The following is a 19,408-nucleotide window of genomic DNA, read 5'->3' as shown; positions in this document are numbered from 1 at the left end:
TAGAAATATTTAATTGAGGAAGACCAAAAGTGCTATGGAGCAAAAAAGATCCAAGTTTCCTGGAAAACAGATGAAAAAAAAAAAATTGTCAAAAGTTGCGTGATCATTTTGTACGAAATAAGTGTCGATTGCCAGAGTACTAGCTCTGCGAGAAAAAAAAGATTCGAACATGAATAAGCTTGCCTATATTACTTTTATTAGCCATCTTAAATCTAAAAAGAATTGCGTATATGTATACTATTTATCTCTTGTTGTTATCAAATTTTCTTGTCCTAATAGCATGAACGAGCTGATCTTCCGGGAGATTCATCATGTCTTTGATCTCGCCCATGAATTTAAGCATCTCATTGGTATCATTCTGGAAATTATCTTGTAATTCGGAGAATAGTTTTTGGTATTTTTCGGACAACTCTTTTAAGATTTTCTTATTTAACTCTTGGTTTATTATCGAAATTTTTCTTACCAATTCGTTAGAAAAATGATTTATTGAACTATAAATTTGTTCTTGAAGTTTGTTTGTGAAAGTATTCTGACCAGGAGCAGATAATCCATGGGGTGACTGCAAGTCGATAACAGTGGTAGATTCCAAAATATCTGTAATGTTACAATTGTTACAGTCTTTGTCTGGGGGGGTATGTTTTTCTACTACACTTGAATCAACAAAAGTTTCGTTGTTTTTTTTGGACTCGAGAGATACTTTAGCGTCATCCTTAGTAATTTCTTTGCCTTCATTGACATCTGGAAAGCACTTTTCTTTAGTTGCTCTGCTCATTGCTTGTTCATCGTTGCTACGCACAGTTTGATCATCAACTTTCTCTGCCGCTGTTTCTGGGCTTGATTTTTCCCCTGTAACTTTCTTATCGGTACGCAGCTTACTTACTTTTATGGATTTGGGTTTTGTCGGAGCGTTTGACCTAAGGTTTCGTTTATCTTGGGAAGGGACATCGATAATGGGCTTAAAGTTTGTCAACTTTTTCTGCTGCTTCTTTTTCTCCTTTTTGTGGAATTGTTTTTGCTTCTTGGACGGAGGTTGCCCAAATATAGTGTCGAGAATGTTGATATCCCTTTTCTTAATGGAAGAATTTGACTTTAATTCGGTTATTCCGACTACCGTTTGATCAATATTAGGCTTTTCCTTAGGATTAACAAGACAGGATTTACCTACAACTAACGAGGATGTATTTACAAACGGGTTTTGTATTTGTTCGGACTGGTCTTCTTTGTTTTGTACATCCTTATCTTTAAACTCTTGTCTCAATATTTCTAGTGTTTTCGTAGATTCTCTTCTCATTTTTCTCATCTGAGCGGATACTACTGGTGACTGGTCTTCTGAATCAATATGGACGTAGTCTGTTTGCCTTTTTGTTTCCTTAGTGCTGCTTATTTTCAGGTCTGCAAGAACATTACCTTCTTCGTCTTCAGTATTTGACTTTAAATCCCATTCATCAGATCTTATGGAAACAGAACGGTCGGGAGTGACTAACTGAACCTTTTCGTTATGATTATGGGGAATAGATGATTTTATTGGATATACCATGGGAGTGGATAATTCATCGAGAGATTCTTCCTCTTCATCCTCTTTCTGCTCATCTGCCCTTCCGATTTGCTCTTCTTCTTCACCTTCATTCTCTGGTTCTTCTTCAATATAGTCTAAAACTAAAAAGTTTTGTACTTCACTAATCTTAGGTATATTGTTGACATTGTGAAAAAAAGTTTCACCTAATTTCTCGTCTTCAAATTCCAGCTGAAACCCCTTCGTTTTGTTAAATAAGAGTGCTGTTTTATCAGCGGTAGTTCTCACACATTCATGGAAAGGTTGCCTCAATTTAATTTGAATTTTATTTTTTAAGTTTTTGGTAATCCTGATTTTCTTTCTTTCAAATTCCAAAGGGGCTTTTTCGTCTAACCAAAGATAGATTTTGTTGTAAATGCACTGAATGAAGTAAGAATTTTCATCGTCTTTTTTCTTAAATATACGGAGATTTTTTAATGTTTCAGATCCGCTATAAGAAACCTGCCTTAGAATACCCGTAAAGGATAAAGTTGACATGAAATTATTGCACAGGAATTGGCAGGTTTGTAAGCTCCCATTTTTGCTGCTAAAAGGGTAAAATTCATTTTCAAAGAAAAACTTGTTCTTAGACCTGCTTTGCCATAACTGAGGTATTTTTTCCACTTTCTTGGAATTTGAAGCACTTTTTTTAAAACAGTTAGAGAGAATTTCCACCAGAAAATTTCCTTGTTGCAAATCTTGAATATTATCAAACAACTGACCAATCTTTTTGGCATGTTCTGTCTCGATCAGGTTAGTTATAATCTTTTTGGATTGAGGGACACTGCTGAGGATGCTGCTAATAACGGCCAAGCATTTCCAACTGACTGGATTTTCCATTGCGATGCCAGTCTCAAGTAAATAATTTAAAACTTTGGAGTCTTCGTCTATATTAATCTCAGAAGAAAATCTTAATTTTAAAATGAAATGCCAGATATCATCACTTGGAAGATTTGAATCGGTGATTTTAACGGCAACATTTATGATGTGAAATAACAACTCAAAATTTTGAATTACTTCTCTCTTTATTACTAGCAAATGGAGAAATTCCTGCAGTTGTTTAGAAGTTTCCAAAGTCATTAACCCATAGTGGATTCCTTTCGTTTCATTCCTAGTCTGTGCTAAGTCATTTTTCAGGCAAACACCAAAAATCTTTTTCTTCAAACCTTCCATTCTTATCACCGTATTTGCTGTCCCTTTGTGGTCCTCACTGATTAAAAAATCTTTGTTCTATTTTTCTTATTACCTTTAATGCTTCACGAATGATGTGAATGTTTTGCGAATGATGTGATTGAATCCATCTGATCCTGCTGCGAAATCGTAGTTTATTTAGCCGCTGAACCCTTTGAGCAAGTATTTATCGTTTTTAACGTTGAAAAAGTAGTCATATTCAAATTATATAAACCAGCCAATAATACGTTACTTTGCCTTTTTAGATCACACAATTAAGCGGATACAAGATCACCCATCATAAAGGGTTGGCAAACGCCATTGTTTTTGTCGAACCTTACCTGATATCTCCAGAAATCCAATGTATATCTTCTGTATGAAAATATGAATTGTGAGTGCACATGCCTTTTCTAACAGGGAAACCTGTTGTGATTTGTCATTGAATGTGATGAAAAGCTCCTCCAGTCGCCTCGGCTTGGCTTGGCTTGTCTTGGCTTTTTTGGTTTATTCTTTCTGTCCTGAGATAAAAATTGTAGTAAATCTATACTTCTGGAAGTTTCCCGCGACGAAAATGAACGAGGAAAATAAAAAATTTCATGTTTAAAATCCTGTAATTGATTGCTCTTCCACGCACAGTAAGTTGCAAAACCAGAAGAATAACTGAAAAACCCTAAGCAATCATGTCTAGTCGCCAAGGTGGTAAGATGAAGCCTCTAAAGCAAAAGAAGAAGCAACAACAGGACTTAGATCCTGAAGACATTGCCTTCAAAGAGAAGCAAAAGGCCGATGCTGCTGCTAAGAAAGCTTTGATGGCTAATATGAAAAGTGGTAAACCTTTAGTGGGTGGTGGTATCAAAAAATCTGGTAAGAAATAAAAGGCCTTTAACAACGTCTAATAAAAATTTACTCAGTATTTTCTAGTTCTCGTTTTTTAAGTAAATACATATATTACCAAAGAAAAGCTATTTGCAAGATATATCGTTCTTTCCGATGTTTTACAATCGTAATTACTATGTATAATGGTTACATCTAGCAAATTTGGAGGTTTCCTAAATAAAGCCCCTTGCGTGTCTCTCTAGAGGTACGAAAACAACTGATATATAATGGACCCTTTTCTATTGTGGTGACAGGCATAAGGATAAATATTTATAGATGGCTAAGGAAAATAAGAAAAATACTTCTCCCTATTCATGAACCGGGCATCTTGAGTAGAATAGGGTGCTTCTATTCGTTAGTGCTGGTATTAACTTCTAGTGAAAAATGGCCGAATAATTTCCGGGTAATAAAGCCTTCAGCACAGCTCAATTAGTGGAGGAAAATATTGCCCATATATAGATTGTTACTATGTATGATGTAAGAATATCACAATTGGGCACTTAAGGTTGTGTGAAAAGAAGTGTTTGAAGCTGTTGATTCTGAACAGTAAAAGATAAACAAAGAAGAGATTAACAATGAGCAGATCCGGGAAATCATTGACAAAGTACAAAATTGTTTTTTTGGGAGAACAGGGTGTTGGAAAAACATCGCTGATCACTAGATTTATGTATGATACGTTCGATGATCATTACCAAGCCACGATTGGTATAGATTTTCTTTCCAAGACCATGTATTTGGATGATAAGACAATTAGATTACAGTTATGGGATACAGCAGGTCAGGAAAGATTTAGATCATTAATACCTTCATATATCAGAGATTCGAGAGTTGCTATTATCGTTTACGACATTACGAAGAGAAAATCATTTGAATATATTGATAAATGGATAGAAGACGTTAAAAATGAAAGAGGTGACGAAAATGTTATATTGTGCATTGTTGGTAACAAAAGTGATTTATCAGATGAAAGGCAAATCTCAACCGAAGAGGGAGAGAAAAAAGCAAAACTATTGGGTGCTAAAATCTTTATGGAAACGTCCACAAAGGCAGGCTATAATGTCAAAGCTTTATTCAAAAAGATTGCCAAATCGCTGCCTGAATTTCAAAACAGCGAGTCAACTCCTTTGGATAGCGAAAATGCAAATAGTGCAAACCAAAATAAACCGGGAGTCATTGATATTTCTACAGCAGAGGAGCAGGAACAAAGCGCTTGTCAGTGTTAGCACCTAATATTTCAGTTCTATAGGGCATAAGGAGAACTCTTTGTGTGCGTCATATTTTTTAGTGAACTACCAGCACATAATAATTGTACTGATAATATTAATAATAATCATAATCATAATGTACTTGACGATCTGATGTGTAGGAGCTAGTACTCACTAAACATGGTTGTATTAAAGAATGGTATTAAAACTTTTTATAAAGAAGTATGGAGTGTATAAAGTTATCAAACAACAACAAAAACAACAACAACGTAAAAAAAATATAGAAGAAATAGAAATGACATATTCTAGTTTTTGATTAATTGTTCAGTACGAAGGAAAAGATTAAGTAAAGTGTCACATAGAATCGAAATCTGTGTCCACATAACGGCCATTTCTCAGTAACGTCTTGCATAAGCGTGGCATAATTTCGACTTGAAGGGGCTCTAGAGGAAATTTCTCGCCATCGACAGAGAACAAGCCGTTCCCTAGCTTTGGTATTATCTTGTATGCCAAAATTTTAGAGTGTAAGACTTCCGGTTGTAAAACATGGGAACCCTTATCTAGTCCCAGCAGGATTGGTGCCATCCTCGTCAACGAGGTTCTTGCATCGGTGATAACCATATCCATTGTACCATCTGAAGGAAGCGCTGCCGGAAAGAATTTAGTGTCAGCAGCCACATATGGCATTTTACCCGTATAGAAGATACCTAGGTTGTTCGAAATATTAGGATCCAATCTTTCCCAGTCACTAGGGATACCTTCATCTAATGGATATTTTATTTTGAAATCTTCCTCTTTAATTTGATCAGCACTAGAATCTGCCAGATCACGAGATATCAAGTGGGAGTCTTCGTCATCCGCATCCGCATCTTCATCTTCATCTTCGTTTTCGGTTTCGTATTCATTTTCGTAATTGTAATTATCACAATCCTCGTTATCTTTGTTCATAGTAATATGCTGGAATTCTAACGACCCTTTATTTTTGTGTTCCAGGTAATGATTTTTTAACTCGTTTTTTGATTTGGCAGCATACTTTACATATATCTCACAAGGATATTTTTTTTTTTGTATGATATTGAAGGCTACACCCAATTCAAACCTTGCAGGTCCCATCCATCTAATAAATTCAGTGTTTATGTCAGTTTCTGCAATGAGACCATATGTTTGACTTAAAAATGATAACTTTGGGTGCTCTCTTGCATAAGAAGGCTGCGAACAACACATCAAATCAATTCTAGTCTCTATCGATTTAATTAAGCATAAAGTTGAGTACGAAGGATTGTTTGTCCAGTGGCAGGATACGCTCATTGCGTTACCTGATCCGCATGGAATTTCTGTAATGGCGATATTGTTGAATGCTTTGACATGATCAGGCCTTTGGTATAACCCATTGATCACCTCATGAGGAATGCCATCTCCCGAAGCGCAAGCAATAGTGTCATATTTGTCAATATCCATTTCCCGCGCGATCTCTATAGCATGACCAGGGTATTTTGTATAAACCACTTCTATGGAACACCGACTTGCTAATAGTAACGGCTTTGCCTTTGTCATAAACAGTTTTTTCGCCTTACCTTTACCACCAAACGGATTAATGATCACAAATATGGATTTGTTCCTTCTAGTGTTTTTGTAGCTTCTCTTTAAAATCTCCTCAACCAAGTCATCTTCTTCTTTTAAGTGAGAAGATGAATGGGGTTTATAGTCAATATACAATGAAACCCTTTTGGGTACAACGTCATGCCGTCTTGGCCTAGCAAATATAACCTCTACTAGTTTCGTAAAAGGAGATCTGGAAGTCAGGAGGCTACTACTACTGTTACTTCCTCGCGATAGCGAGTTGCCCTTCCTTTCTTTTTTTTGGGAAGACTCTAATTCATCAAGATCACACTTTTCACTAATGTTACTCATTGAGCTGCTTAAAGGTGAACTGGGTGATGAATTGGCATCATAATAATGCAGAGGTTCCTTTTCAATGTATCTGGCATCCAGAATTCGTCCATAGGGGATAACGGTGTTTGCTGGCAATTGACCATTCACCGAAGGATAATGAAGTTTTGGATTAGCAGAAAGATCATCTTTACTTGTATCCGTTGTCGATGTTTCCGATCTGTCTATTGTATCAGTATCGCTTAAACAGGTAACACAGCTAATTAGTGAAGCCGTTTCAAATATACTGTTGTTATCACTGTTGCTTTGAAAGCTAGTTCTACTGATGTTGCTTTGAAAGCTAGTTCTACTGATGTTGTCAATGCTGCTGCGACTTCGTTTATCTGCCATTCTATTTGCGTATGTGTAAGGACTTGATGGTTTTGCCTTGATCATTATTCCTTCCTCAGTCAGTATCGCTGACGTTATTTGCTTCTTCCTGGAATGGCGAGACCTGCCCTTACGTCTCTTTGAAGGTTTCAAAGTCATCTCTTTTGGCTTACTGTTTAAATCTTACACTATTTGTGGTTTTTTCGAGATAATATCAAGAGTCCTTTTACTCTTCTTTTCTTTCCTATTTTGCAACACGTATATACAACAGTTTATGCTGTAGTTATACTTTTTTGATTGTTTTTGTATAAATAGATTCGGCTCACGCAGCTTACGTTCCCTTTCTTCTTCGCCTGCGAAGGCTTTAACAAGGCCCGAAAACACCTTGATTTGCAAATCTAACTATGAATCTTGCAGAAAAGCGGTGGCAACTGAAAGGGAAAAAAACATAGATTAAAAGAAAGCAACATAGTAACATAAAGGAAGAGAAAATTTTGATGATAAAGAAGATGAATAATATACCTAATGCATCCAAATGTTCCTCCTGTTATACTATTGGGAATTATTGCGAGTGCATCCATTCGCGCAATGATCAAGTAGAACGCCAAGACTAGTTGTGCAAAGAAGTACAGTTGAAATTCCAGCCAGTTATGTCTCATCCCTATTCCACTGTTTTTGTAGGTATACAATGGTGTTACGAGCAATTGAAGCTGTTTATTGCCTGGTATTACCTCTGGAAACTTACTTTATAGCCGCCCATCTGTATATGTCATCATATACGGACCTCGTGGAATTTTCCAGAAAACCAAATGGGGAGGGTGACTTTAATTTTGCTTCGTTTTGCCCGGAGCAGAATCCAGACGGACATTCATGTATATATATTGAAGGAGACTAAGTTTTACATTCATTATGTAAGGTCGTGGTTGCGTCTTCATGCACTTCCTTGAATAATATAAGAAAATTCCCACGAGAAAACATCATAAGCAAAAAAGTTTTCAAAATGTTGAGATCATCCGTTGTTCGTAGTCGCGCTACTTTAAGGCCTTTATTGCGTCGTGCTTACTCCTCTCATAAAGAATTGAAATTCGGTGTAGAAGGAAGAGCCTCCCTTCTTAAGGGTGTCGAAACTTTAGCTGAAGCGGTTGCTGCTACTTTGGGTCCAAAGGGTAGAAACGTTTTAATCGAACAGCCTTTCGGTCCTCCAAAGATTACTAAGGATGGTGTTACAGTTGCCAAATCTATTGTGTTGAAGGACAAGTTTGAAAATATGGGTGCCAAGTTACTACAAGAAGTTGCCTCCAAAACCAATGAGGCTGCTGGTGACGGTACTACTTCTGCTACTGTCTTAGGTAGAGCCATCTTCACAGAATCCGTCAAAAATGTCGCCGCTGGTTGTAACCCTATGGATTTGAGAAGGGGTTCTCAAGTTGCAGTTGAAAAAGTGATTGAATTTTTGAGCGCCAACAAGAAAGAAATTACCACATCTGAGGAAATTGCTCAAGTAGCAACCATTTCTGCCAATGGGGACTCTCATGTTGGTAAGTTACTAGCTTCAGCTATGGAAAAGGTTGGAAAAGAAGGTGTCATCACTATCAGAGAAGGTAGAACATTGGAAGATGAACTTGAGGTTACTGAAGGTATGAGGTTTGATCGTGGTTTTATTTCTCCATACTTCATCACTGATCCAAAGTCGAGCAAGGTGGAATTTGAAAAGCCATTGCTATTGTTGAGTGAAAAGAAAATTTCTTCCATTCAAGATATCTTGCCAGCTTTGGAAATTTCCAATCAAAGCAGAAGACCTTTGTTGATCATTGCTGAAGATGTTGACGGTGAAGCTCTTGCGGCTTGTATTTTGAACAAGTTGAGGGGTCAAGTTAAGGTTTGTGCTGTGAAGGCGCCTGGTTTCGGTGATAATAGAAAGAATACAATTGGTGATATTGCAGTCTTGACGGGCGGTACTGTTTTTACTGAGGAGTTGGATTTGAAACCAGAACAATGTACCATAGAAAACTTGGGTTCTTGTGACTCTATTACCGTTACTAAGGAAGACACCGTTATCCTGAACGGTAGTGGTCCAAAGGAAGCTATTCAAGAGAGAATTGAACAAATCAAAGGCTCCATCGACATTACCACCACAAATTCATATGAGAAGGAGAAACTGCAAGAGCGTTTGGCCAAATTGTCCGGGGGTGTTGCTGTCATCAGGGTCGGTGGTGCATCTGAAGTTGAAGTTGGTGAAAAGAAGGACCGTTACGATGATGCTTTGAACGCTACCAGAGCTGCAGTTGAGGAAGGTATCTTGCCAGGTGGTGGTACTGCCTTAGTGAAGGCATCTAGAGTTTTGGATGAAGTTGTTGTCGACAATTTCGATCAAAAATTGGGTGTCGATATCATAAGAAAGGCCATTACAAGACCAGCCAAGCAGATCATTGAAAACGCTGGTGAAGAAGGTTCAGTTATCATCGGCAAATTGATTGATGAATATGGTGATGATTTTGCCAAGGGTTACGATGCCTCTAAGTCAGAATACACCGACATGTTAGCCACTGGTATCATCGATCCATTTAAAGTGGTTAGATCCGGTTTAGTTGATGCTTCTGGTGTTGCCTCACTATTAGCTACTACCGAAGTTGCTATTGTTGATGCCCCAGAACCACCAGCAGCTGCTGGCGCTGGTGGTATGCCAGGTGGTATGCCAGGAATGCCAGGTATGATGTAACGACCGCCTTAATTCAAAATTTATCTTTCGTTTAAATATGGTAATAATTTTATTATCTTGTAAATACAATGTGAAAAAAGTTGAGATTTTTAGGAATCACTTTTTCAAGTATAAAGAACTATATATGACTATGAGCTATTATATCTTTAAGTATGACTATATGTTGATAACTGAACAAAGATAGAGAGAGCTACCGCCATAATGTCACTTTTCATTAATGAAATTGACTTATTTTGTTTACAGCTAACGCAAGAGGACTTCGCTAGAAGGAAGAGAAAAAAAGAAAAGAAAATGTTTGGATCGCTCAAAACTCCTAGTATATTTTCAGAGGGCATTCCACATATATTTCAGTTTGTGCCAACGAAAGTTAAAAGAAAAGCAAAAACGCCTCGAAATGTCGTATGTCTTTATGGTAAGATTTTTTTAATACTGTTTATATCCTCATAGGATTTAACTGTCATCAGCATATGGGCCATCGTCGTCATCGTCAGCTGCAGGATTCACTCCCAATGAAAAATAATCGTCCGCGTTATTAACCTCCTGCAGAGTACCCAAATCACCAGGGGTCATGTAGACTGTGCTGTTTGATCTCAAATCTCTTGGTGAGCCAGGTACACTAAGCGGTCTTGCAACTTTCAATTTCTTTCCGCCTGCTAAAGCATCCATGTTGGAATCATTTAGTTCTTCACCAACGAGCTCTCTGAACTGATCAGGATAGCCTCTTCTTAATGCTAACTGCCTTGCCTTGACGTATTCGAGACCCATTCTCTTCCAGTCCAGTAAGTCGGAGAGTCTTTCAGTTCTATTTCTTTGATTAATTCTTTGCCTTCTTGTCTTTTTTACAAATTCTTCCATGTAGTCAACTAATTGTTCCACAGATTCATCAGGTGCCTTGAAACGACGATCCACAATATAAATACCGTAATCTTTCGCTTGGTTGGTTTCGATCAAGTCTTCCATATAGGCACCGAAACCAGAGACATTTGTCGTGATGGAGGGAACACCCATTACTGTACATTCTGCAGGTGTGTAACCCCAAGGCTCGTAGTATGAAGGGAAAACACCCAAATGGCAACCACGAACGAACTCATCATAATCTAAACCAAGGATCGGATTATTAGCGTTCAAAAATTCTGGATGGAAGATCATTTTAACACGATCACTTGGGCTATTGAACAATTGAACTTGTCTGATTTTATTTAAAATCAGGTCATTAGCGTCATCGACCATATTGTGTGTAACTATTGGGGGTAACTGTCCCTCCGGCCTTCTCAAAGCCAAAATACGTCTCTTTAACATAACTTTATCCGAACTCTTTAGTAATTCACCCAAATCGGTTGGTAATTCCGTCGTCAGTCCATTGTGGGGGTACCTGATAGCATGATCGAATATTCTTTTACCAATTGAAGTAGTCACTTCATGTACAGTATTTTCTAACGCCCTCACCTCAGCCTGGCCCTTCAATGCTTCAACAGTGAAGGAATTATTTTTGGCGGGCATGACAATAAACGCTACCACAGTTTTTTTGGATCCGGATACTTTTAATCTGTAGTTCAAACGCGCTAGAGCCTCAATAAACATGTCAGCACCCTTATTTTTATACTCATATCTACCAGCAATAAAAAAGTACAAGGTGTTGTCTAGATCGAAATCGAAGCAACCATGAAAATGGCCTCTTACAAAGTCATTGATTTTTTCTTTTTTCAAAGCATGCAAATTTTGGAACTCATGAAATGCTTGAAATTTGATGACGTTCAGTCCATTAGGCAAAATCCCATCTGGTTTTCTTTTCAAAAGATGTTCCGCTTCAAAAGCAGTTATTTGTGACACCGTAGTGAACACGTCTGCAGAATGAGCCGCCGCTCTCTCTATACAATAACGATGGTATATGCCAAATCTGCCAGCTTCGTGATCAACATCAACAGATTCTAAACAATTGTAAAAATCGAAACTGCCGGAGGCGCATAAATACCGTCCCAATAAAGTAGCATGAGTGGTGAAAATGGTAACTACATCGATACGCCTTTTACGGCATAATGGTAACGCAACACCGGCCAACCATTCGTGAAAGTGCGCAACAATTGCGTGTTGTGAATCGAGATGAGCCACTTCGCCTAGAAACCAAGCGACTGTATACCCCAATAGGATAGCATCATTCGTCTCGAAATCATTCTCAGGAGAGGGAATTCCTACTAATGACCATAAATCACCCTTCCATTCATTCGAATAACCTCTCACAGAATCCAAGTCAAAAAGTATTACTTTTGGAGCACCTTCAATCAGCCACCTCCCATAAACAAAATGAACTCCTCTAGATTCCATTGTTTGCAGGGCATGCTGCACTGGCCTCATTTCATCGGAAAAGGCTTCAGGCTTCTTCCAATCTAGTATATCAACTTCATTTTGATAAGTGGCTTTATTTAAGGGCCCTATCAAGTGGTAATGGTCTTTATACTGGGCAACCGTAATGGGAGCCTTCGATTTTAGCACGGAGTAAATACCACCAACCCTATTAGCAACCTCAGTCGCAGTCTCGAATAACAAATGGTTTTGTAGGTCACGGGACATTCAAAATTTTTCTCTGAGGTAGTCAAAACTTCAATCACAGTTATCAAAAAAACTACCACTTCTCAGTGATGCTTTAGAGATAGCTAACATATTTAAGGAAAGGCAAGGAACCTTAAATTGATTATGCTGTAGAAGCACTATATATACTCATATATTTTTATATATGTACGAGGAGCTTGCATAAGAAAGAAAGGGGTGAATTGCGTTCCTGGAGAAAAACTACGCTTTCGGGGAAAGCTGCTCCCTTTGCTGGCCTAATTCCATGTCCAAAAGGGTTAAACATTGTATGCCCAGGCTGAACTCAGTCACATATATCATCACCAATTACCATTTTCAGGGAGTCTGGTCGCGGGGTCGCGGGGTCGCTAATCCAGGGGCAGTCCAGTGTCAGAATTGGTAAGCTGCAAGAACCCCATAAGGCCTGTCCTGCCTGGCATGATAGTACTAAGTCAGCATCGTGCCGGAAAATCGAAAATGAGCCATGCTCGAGGCCCCATGTGCAGATATCCCTATTCCTCTTGTAGTATCTATTTTTGTCTCTAAAACGATATCCGGGTCCTCAGGAACGAATGATAGAAAATGGATTTAAGGTTTGCTGCTCCATGCGAGATTTTGTAAGGGTTCCATTAGTGATGGCGTGCTTTGCTCAACACACTAGCAGGCGGAAGGACATTCTTGTGCTACGCCTGCAATCTTGAATTTACTTCTCGAAGTATTCATGTTTTACTACCGTATTGTTTTATTTCGCACATATGTACATGCAACTCATCGGTCACTCTAAAAAGCCAGCAAATTTCGTAATCCATGAAATAAACATAAAAAGCCATTACTTGACAGAAATTTTAATGATAGACAAATAAATAATGTATACATATAAATAATTGGAAACTTCATCAGAAGTCACTCCAGTTTCAATATTCCATTCTACTGTGGTTGAGCTTTGTTAGCTGCTTCTTCCAAATCTTTGGTGTATTCTTCATTACCCTCGTCTTCCATCAAAACACCCTCCTTTTCGGCGTCCTCCTGCTCTTCTTCTAAAGTTTCCGGGATAATTTTGGGTCCGTTCTCCAAATCAACTAATGATATAGAGTAGTTGCTGGTACTATACATTCTAGAGTCTTCTCCCTTAGAGGGCGAAACCGTTTTGTTCTTTGTGGGTCCACGACTTATTGACCTCGATAAGGATCTTAGAAACTCAGCCGAAGATTTTTGTCTATCAAAGGATCTACCGCTTCTTTCTTGTCTTTTCTCTGATTTTTCAGGCGCCGTATGATCTATTTCCTGTTCTGCGGACTGGTACGATTCACCCTTCGCCAAATGTGGCCTGTTGGAATTGTTTTTGATCATTTGCCCGTAAGAGTTTCTGATTATGTCTTCGTCTTCGTCGTCTGCCTCACCTGTAATATTTTCAGGGGTGCCTGATGAAGAGTACTTACTGATGTGATCTTCGACAGGATCAGTTGATGTAATCAGTGAATTAGATTTGGAAGCACGCAGAGAAGGAGAGGAAAAACTTTCCGAGTTGATGGATTTATTTCTTTGCTTTTTTTTCAACAAGAGTAGTTTTTTCCTTTTCTCCTCTGCCTCTAGGTCGTCTCTATTGCTGCGAACTTTCGAAGCATCAACATTCTCCAAATCAACTTCGTCGGTCAGCAAAGCACCCTCACGATTCAATTCCGCTACAGATGTATAAGATCTATCTCGAATATCATCATCCTTCTGCATCTTGCTTAGGGCGTGATTGGAACTCGTTTGTGGCGTTAGTAACCTCGAAGCCTCACTTTCCTCATTAAACTGATTAGTATACTGGAAATCCAGACTATTTCCATCATTAACGTTTCTTATAGAATCACCAATTAAACATGGCGTACTACCCCTAGCGTCAACCATTCTTACTTCTCTTTCTCTTGATATGTGGTATATTTTACCTAAATCTCACGATAATATTATTTTCAAGTATGCTAAAAATAAAGGCAATCGAAACACGTGGAAAAGTACTCTTATTAACCAATGTCGTGCGGGTCAAAATGCTATTTCTATCACTGACGAATAGAGAACCTCTTAAAAATAAGTGATAGAGTCAAAGACAGAGCTAAGATCTTTTCAGACGCAAATACTAAGAGACCTAACACTGAGTAAAATAACTTAGCATGTCGTTTTCTATACGCTTGATTATCTATTTATATATGGTATGCATAGTGGCCAGTGCATGCGCAAAGCCTTGCCCTTACCGTGGCTTCGTCAGATCCAACCATTCACCATCCCCTGGATATGAACTAAAAATTTCTCGCAAGGTGAGGTCTAGGCCGACGCCCGTTAAGAACCCCTGCTGTCGAGCTTCAAAACGTAAACAGTTCGTCTCTAGTGATAACTGATAAGTACCTATTTATCAGTCCTAACCCCAGAGATAGATATCGCCTTGCAGTGCCGTATTAATGAAGAAGATTCTTTACGGTATCAAAGCGAAGTGCCATGAGATCGGCTTCACCGACAGAACAGACATGCAAAACGATGATAACTGCAGCTACACGAGAAAAAAAAACAAAAACGACAATCTCCAGGCGGAAAAAAAAGACCGAATACAACACAGCATTGTTTATATCACACTTTCCGTAATGATAATACACAGCGCAATATCTGTATTTTGTATGATCGAACTAATTGAGCGGTTCTTTCTTCAGCGCCTCTAAGTTTATTCGAAGAATTGCCCACTTGATTTAAGATATACGTTATAGCAGTGGTAACTTCTTTATACTTCTTGTTTTGCCAGCCAAAATAAAAAAAAAAAACAAGAAGTTACAATAGGCTAATGAAACTAAATTATAAAAACTTGTTCCTAAGACAATGAATTGTTCCCAATATCTTGATTTTATGGATTCTTGTTCTGTGTAAAAACAATGAGGGAAGGCCACCAGAGAGGGGTGATTAGGATCTTGGCGATATACACTTGAGGGTTGAGTGAATAATTGTTGAAATTTCATTGTTATCAAGAGCTATAATATTAGGTGTACGAATATACCAAGTTTCCCTCGAGAATAGAGAAATCCTCCAAGTGGAGTCGGTAAATCTACATAATAATATCACGGTTATTTCTCCTTCCGTTTTATATATTTCATTATCCCATTACATTATCAGTCCTTGCATTTCAGCTTTCATTAGTCTGATGACTGGTTCTCAATCTTTATGCCATCTTCTTACACTGTATATGATAATATACTAGTAAGATGAATATTAGTCAATAGACAATACTAGGCCTTCATTCCAACAGATTCTTGCTTCAACAGTAAGAAAAAGATCGAATATATGTGGTGAACTGGAGGTCTCAAAACATAGAGAGCAGTGAAAGACAACTGTTGTATTACGGGCTCGAGCAATACCGGGGTCCCTTGACAATCCTAATATAAACAGTCTTTGGGAAGTAACGAGTTGCCAAAAGGGATTATCAGCTTACGGAATGTTACTTATCTTATATATTATATAAAATATGGATCATACTTGATGGTGGAAGCGCGGAATCTCGGATCTAAACTAATTTTTCAGGCGTTTATACGTTTGGAAAGTTCAGTTAAGGAGGCGGAGTTTCATCTCATGTTGCTCATTCTGTTCGTTTTGCTATAAGGTTGTTTCATATGTAATTTAAGAACGTTTAGGATGATTATTATCATACTGACGTACCCCATTCTGAAACACAACAGACAACAAGAAAATTGGGCGTGTGGCGTAGTCGGTAGCGCGCTCCCTTAGCATGGGAGAGGTCTCCGGTTCGATTCCGGACTCGTCCAAGTAAATATTTTTTGCAACTTCTTCAACCTCCAATTATTATTCGATCATTACAATTCACCGATAAAATAACATACATGCTAAATAACTAAAATAATAATAATAAAAATATGTCCCTTTCTATTTATACATAAACAAACCGCATCACTCCCATATTGGAAAATCTGCTCTATAAAAATCTACTAGTCCATCTGAGAAATTTGTGGGTAATTAGATAATTGTTGGGATTCCATTGTTGATAAAGGCTATAATATTAGGTATACAGAATATACTAGAAGTTCTCCTCGAGGATTTAGGAATCCATAAAAGGGAATCTGCAATTCTACACAATTCTATAAATATTATTATCATCGTTTTATATGTTAATATTCATTGATCCTATTACATTATCAATCCTTGCGTTTCAGCTTCCACTAATTTAGATGACTATTTCTCATCATTTGCGTCATCTTCTAACACCGTATATGATAATATACTAGTAACGTAAATACTAGTTAGTAGATGATAGTTGATTTTTATTCCAACATACCACCCATAATGTAATAGATCTAATGAATCCATTTGTTTGTTAATAGTTTAAATGTTTTTATCGGAAGAGGTTTTGTCATCACATCAGCAATGTTCTTCTTGGTCTCGATGTAGTATACGTATAAATTATTACCTGATACTTCATCTCTAAGTCTCATTGCCTTTGTGCCAAAAAATCTGTTTCTAAATTTCTCTTCATTTGTAGACTTAATTATACTGATCGTTGATCTACTATCAGTAAGTAAGCCTTTAATAATTGGTTTCTTGTTAAGTTCTTGCACAAGGTGACTGAGGTTATTCAATAGCGGTATAGCTTCACTGACTGCGTGTATTTCTGCTTCTGTAGTTGAAGTGCATGTTAACGAAGCCTTTGTCGACTTTCCTCCAATCACTTTTCCGTTGAGTAGGAAAATGTTACCAATTTGTGACTTGTAATATGGTTGGTTACCATATGAAGCATCGCTTATTGCGACTAGTTTATTATCTGGCTTGGTAGGTTTGTTTTTGTGCCATATTAATTGTTTATCTCTAGTGTCCCACATGAATTGTATTAACTCATATGTCATGTCTAAAACTTGCCTAGAGGGGAATAGTATATGTTGAGCAAGTGTGTTGATGTAGTATAGTAAGTCAAATCTAAATTTATATCCAACATATGAAGCTAGACCAATCAACTTTTGCATTTCATGTACCTTCTCTTTGTATTCATCTTCATCTATTTCTAGTTCATCCTGGTCTATATAAAGACCTGGTTGACCTGGAGCGCTAAGTTTTCTTCCTTTTGGATTCAAAGGTACGTTTAATTTGGGTATTTTCTCAGTTAATGAGTTTTCCATACCTAATTTCATGTATTTACCTCTTTGATATTTGATTTCTAAGCCAAGTATGTCATATTGAATTTCCTCATCACTTTCGCCTAGATTTATAATCTTGGTGTCGTATTGCATCTTAAGCTTCTCTATAATTCTTTTGTTTGAATTTAGATTTTTGCTAAACAATACCATATCATCTACGAATAAACAAATTGTCACTTGACTGTTTTTAAATACGCATGACCATCCACGAACTTCTTCCATACCACATTGTTGTATCAGGTATGATTTGATAGTTTCGTACCAGTTCGCTCCACTTTGTTTCAATCCATAAAGTGATTTCTTCAAACGTATCAACTTATCATTCATTCCTAAATGTGGTGGAGGTCTTATGTATAATTCTTCTTTGATGTCTGCATACAAATATGCCGAAGATATGTCTAATTGTGTAATATAGTAGTTATTGTCTAATGCAAGTGACAGGGATGTCATTAATGCATAGTGATGTACGGTATTGGATTGCATGCCTGAGTCGTAAGTGTCAGGATGCTGAATATCACCTCTTGCAACAAATCTAGCTTTATGAGTACCGTCACGTTTCTTGTTGAAGATAAACATTGAGTTTATTACTCTTTTAGGGTCTATTTCTTTTCTGTCATAATATTCGTCAGTGTCCCAAGTTTTCATCTTCAACAGTTGATTGACTTCTTTGTGGTATGCCTCGATATATTTTTCTTTTTCTTTAATATCTTTATTATAGGTGATTGCCTCATCGTATCGTAAGGTTGTCCGTATTGGTTTGATTGATTTTACTGCTTTTACAGCTGCAATCAGGTGAATTCGTTTCTTCGATCTCGGAGGTTCTAAACTACGCATATTCTTAGTATTCCATGTGTCTCGTGATACCTTAATTTCAGTTTCATTATCTTCTAATGATCTTTTCTTACTGTTGATAGTAGTATAGGCATTAGAGTCACCAATACCACCCAAACTGGAATTAGTTTGACGAGAATTTATCGGTGGGAGTTCTTTAAATGGGTCAGGGAATTCGGTAGGAGATTCTGGAGGTAGATCAGGGAGTGGGAGATCAGCGATGATAGATTCCTCGGTATTCTGTTCAGAAACAGTAGTTGGCGTTTTGATAGGAACAATATTGTGCGATGAATTATTTTCCGGTGGAGAAGCATCGATTGAAGGTGAACGGTGTATAATCCTTTTCTCAGTCTCTTGGTCACTTATCTGCGGAACAGTTTTGTTGTTGGTACCACCCGTACTGGATATTGGTACGTTTGTATGATTAGTCTCATTTTCACTGTACGAGTCTGAGTGTCTGAAATCTTTAGATTTACTGGCGTGCGACGACTCATGTGTGTTAGATTGGGACATGGGAGCAAGTAAAGGAACATTTAATTTATGCATACCACCCGAACCGGTACTCTCGATATTGGAAATTTGGGGGGTGCTAGATCTCTTCTTTGATGGAAGAATATTAGATTCAGATATGTTGGGGTCAACTTCTCTGGGTGCGCGAATATTGGTTTTAGAAACACGTTTCGAATCTTCAGTATGAGTTGACGGAGGTGTGGAATCGGTTGGACTCACAGCTTTTGAAAGGACATTTCTCGGTTGCTCAGGATGTAGTTCAATGTCGGATTGGAAGTCATGGTCAGATTCTATGTTAAGATCATTGGATTCTTGGATCTCATTTGACGCAATGAACGAATGATATGAAGCAGTTAAACGGTTTAAGTCTTCATCGAAAGTGAGTGCGTCGTAATTGAATTGATCTAATCTGGATTCCTTGCCCTGAAGAATAACATAGTTAGTTGTATCTACTGTCTTCTTTAAGGACGGAAGATAGATGATATATCCATAAGAGTTTCGAGACGGATGTAGAGCGTAGCCTGGGATGCCACGAGGATGTATTTTGGAGTTAGGG

At 37.8% G+C, this 19,408-nt stretch overlaps 8 protein-coding genes and 1 non-coding gene across 9 annotated transcripts, besides 5 other annotated features; 5 read left to right on the top strand and 4 right to left on the bottom strand.

Annotated features, from left to right (window-relative positions):
* Positions 1-241: 241 nt before the first annotated feature.
* On the bottom strand, positions 242-2,725 carry RED1 (Red1p; the record flags this gene model as incomplete). Its single annotated transcript, NM_001182150.1, has 1 exon — positions 242-2,725. One exon carries the CDS (start codon positions 2,723-2,725, stop codon positions 242-244), a length of 2,484 nt encoding a protein of 827 aa, NP_013365.1.
* A 677-nt stretch (positions 2,726-3,402) lies between these two features.
* On the top strand, positions 3,403-3,597 carry TMA7 (Tma7p; the record flags this gene model as incomplete). The annotated part of the gene is made up of 1 exon (NM_001184339.1): positions 3,403-3,597. The coding sequence occupies one exon, from the start codon at positions 3,403-3,405 to the stop codon at positions 3,595-3,597; it is 195 nt and encodes a 64-aa protein (NP_013364.1).
* Positions 3,598-4,173: 576 nt separating this feature from the next.
* Positions 4,174-4,821, top strand: YPT6 (Rab family GTPase YPT6; the record flags this gene model as incomplete). The annotated part of the gene is made up of 1 exon (NM_001182149.1): positions 4,174-4,821. The coding sequence occupies one exon, from the start codon at positions 4,174-4,176 to the stop codon at positions 4,819-4,821; it is 648 nt and encodes a 215-aa protein (NP_013363.1).
* On the top strand, positions 4,502-4,828 carry VPS63 (Vps63p; the record flags this gene model as incomplete). The annotated part of the gene is made up of 1 exon (NM_001182148.1): positions 4,502-4,828. One exon carries the CDS (start codon positions 4,502-4,504, stop codon positions 4,826-4,828), a length of 327 nt encoding a protein of 108 aa, NP_013362.1.
* Positions 4,829-5,157: 329 nt separating this feature from the next.
* LCB5 (sphinganine kinase LCB5) lies at positions 5,158-7,221 on the bottom strand (the record flags this gene model as incomplete). The annotated part of the gene is made up of 1 exon (NM_001182147.1): positions 5,158-7,221. The coding sequence occupies one exon, from the start codon at positions 7,219-7,221 to the stop codon at positions 5,158-5,160; it is 2,064 nt and encodes a 687-aa protein (NP_013361.1).
* Positions 7,222-8,062: 841 nt separating this feature from the next.
* HSP60 (chaperone ATPase HSP60) lies at positions 8,063-9,781 on the top strand (the record flags this gene model as incomplete). Its single annotated transcript, NM_001182146.1, has 1 exon — positions 8,063-9,781. The coding sequence occupies one exon, from the start codon at positions 8,063-8,065 to the stop codon at positions 9,779-9,781; it is 1,719 nt and encodes a 572-aa protein (NP_013360.1).
* Positions 9,782-10,231: 450 nt separating this feature from the next.
* GSY2 (glycogen (starch) synthase GSY2) lies at positions 10,232-12,349 on the bottom strand (the record flags this gene model as incomplete). Its single annotated transcript, NM_001182145.1, has 1 exon — positions 10,232-12,349. One exon carries the CDS (start codon positions 12,347-12,349, stop codon positions 10,232-10,234), a length of 2,118 nt encoding a protein of 705 aa, NP_013359.1.
* A 780-nt stretch (positions 12,350-13,129) lies between these two features.
* Positions 13,130-13,181: an origin of replication (ARS1220; Autonomously Replicating Sequence).
* A 92-nt stretch (positions 13,182-13,273) lies between these two features.
* On the bottom strand, positions 13,274-14,239 carry YLR257W (uncharacterized protein; the record flags this gene model as incomplete). Its single annotated transcript, NM_001182144.1, has 1 exon — positions 13,274-14,239. The coding sequence occupies one exon, from the start codon at positions 14,237-14,239 to the stop codon at positions 13,274-13,276; it is 966 nt and encodes a 321-aa protein (NP_013358.1).
* Positions 14,240-15,297: 1,058 nt separating this feature from the next.
* Positions 15,298-15,616: a long terminal repeat (Ty1 LTR).
* Positions 15,617-15,699: 83 nt separating this feature from the next.
* Positions 15,700-16,043: a long terminal repeat (Ty3 LTR).
* A 15-nt stretch (positions 16,044-16,058) lies between these two features.
* YNCL0035C lies at positions 16,059-16,131 on the top strand. Its single transcript has one exon. It is a non-coding gene; the product is annotated as a tRNA-Ala (tRNA).
* Positions 16,132-16,321: 190 nt separating this feature from the next.
* Positions 16,322-16,655: a long terminal repeat (Ty1 LTR).
* Positions 16,322-19,408: part of a mobile genetic element (YLRWTy1-3; Ty1 element, LTR retrotransposon of the Copia (Pseudoviridae) group; contains co-transcribed genes TYA Gag and TYB Pol, encoding proteins involved in structure and function of virus-like particles, flanked by two direct repeats) that runs on past the window's edge.

The sequence above is a fragment of the Saccharomyces cerevisiae genome, chromosome XII (assembly GCF_000146045.2).
Source record: "Saccharomyces cerevisiae S288C chromosome XII, complete sequence".
NCBI lineage: Eukaryota > Fungi > Ascomycota > Saccharomycetes > Saccharomycetales > Saccharomycetaceae > Saccharomyces > Saccharomyces cerevisiae.
Note: the sequence above shows the minus strand (reverse complement) of the source record. Positions and strands in the feature narration are given on the sequence as shown.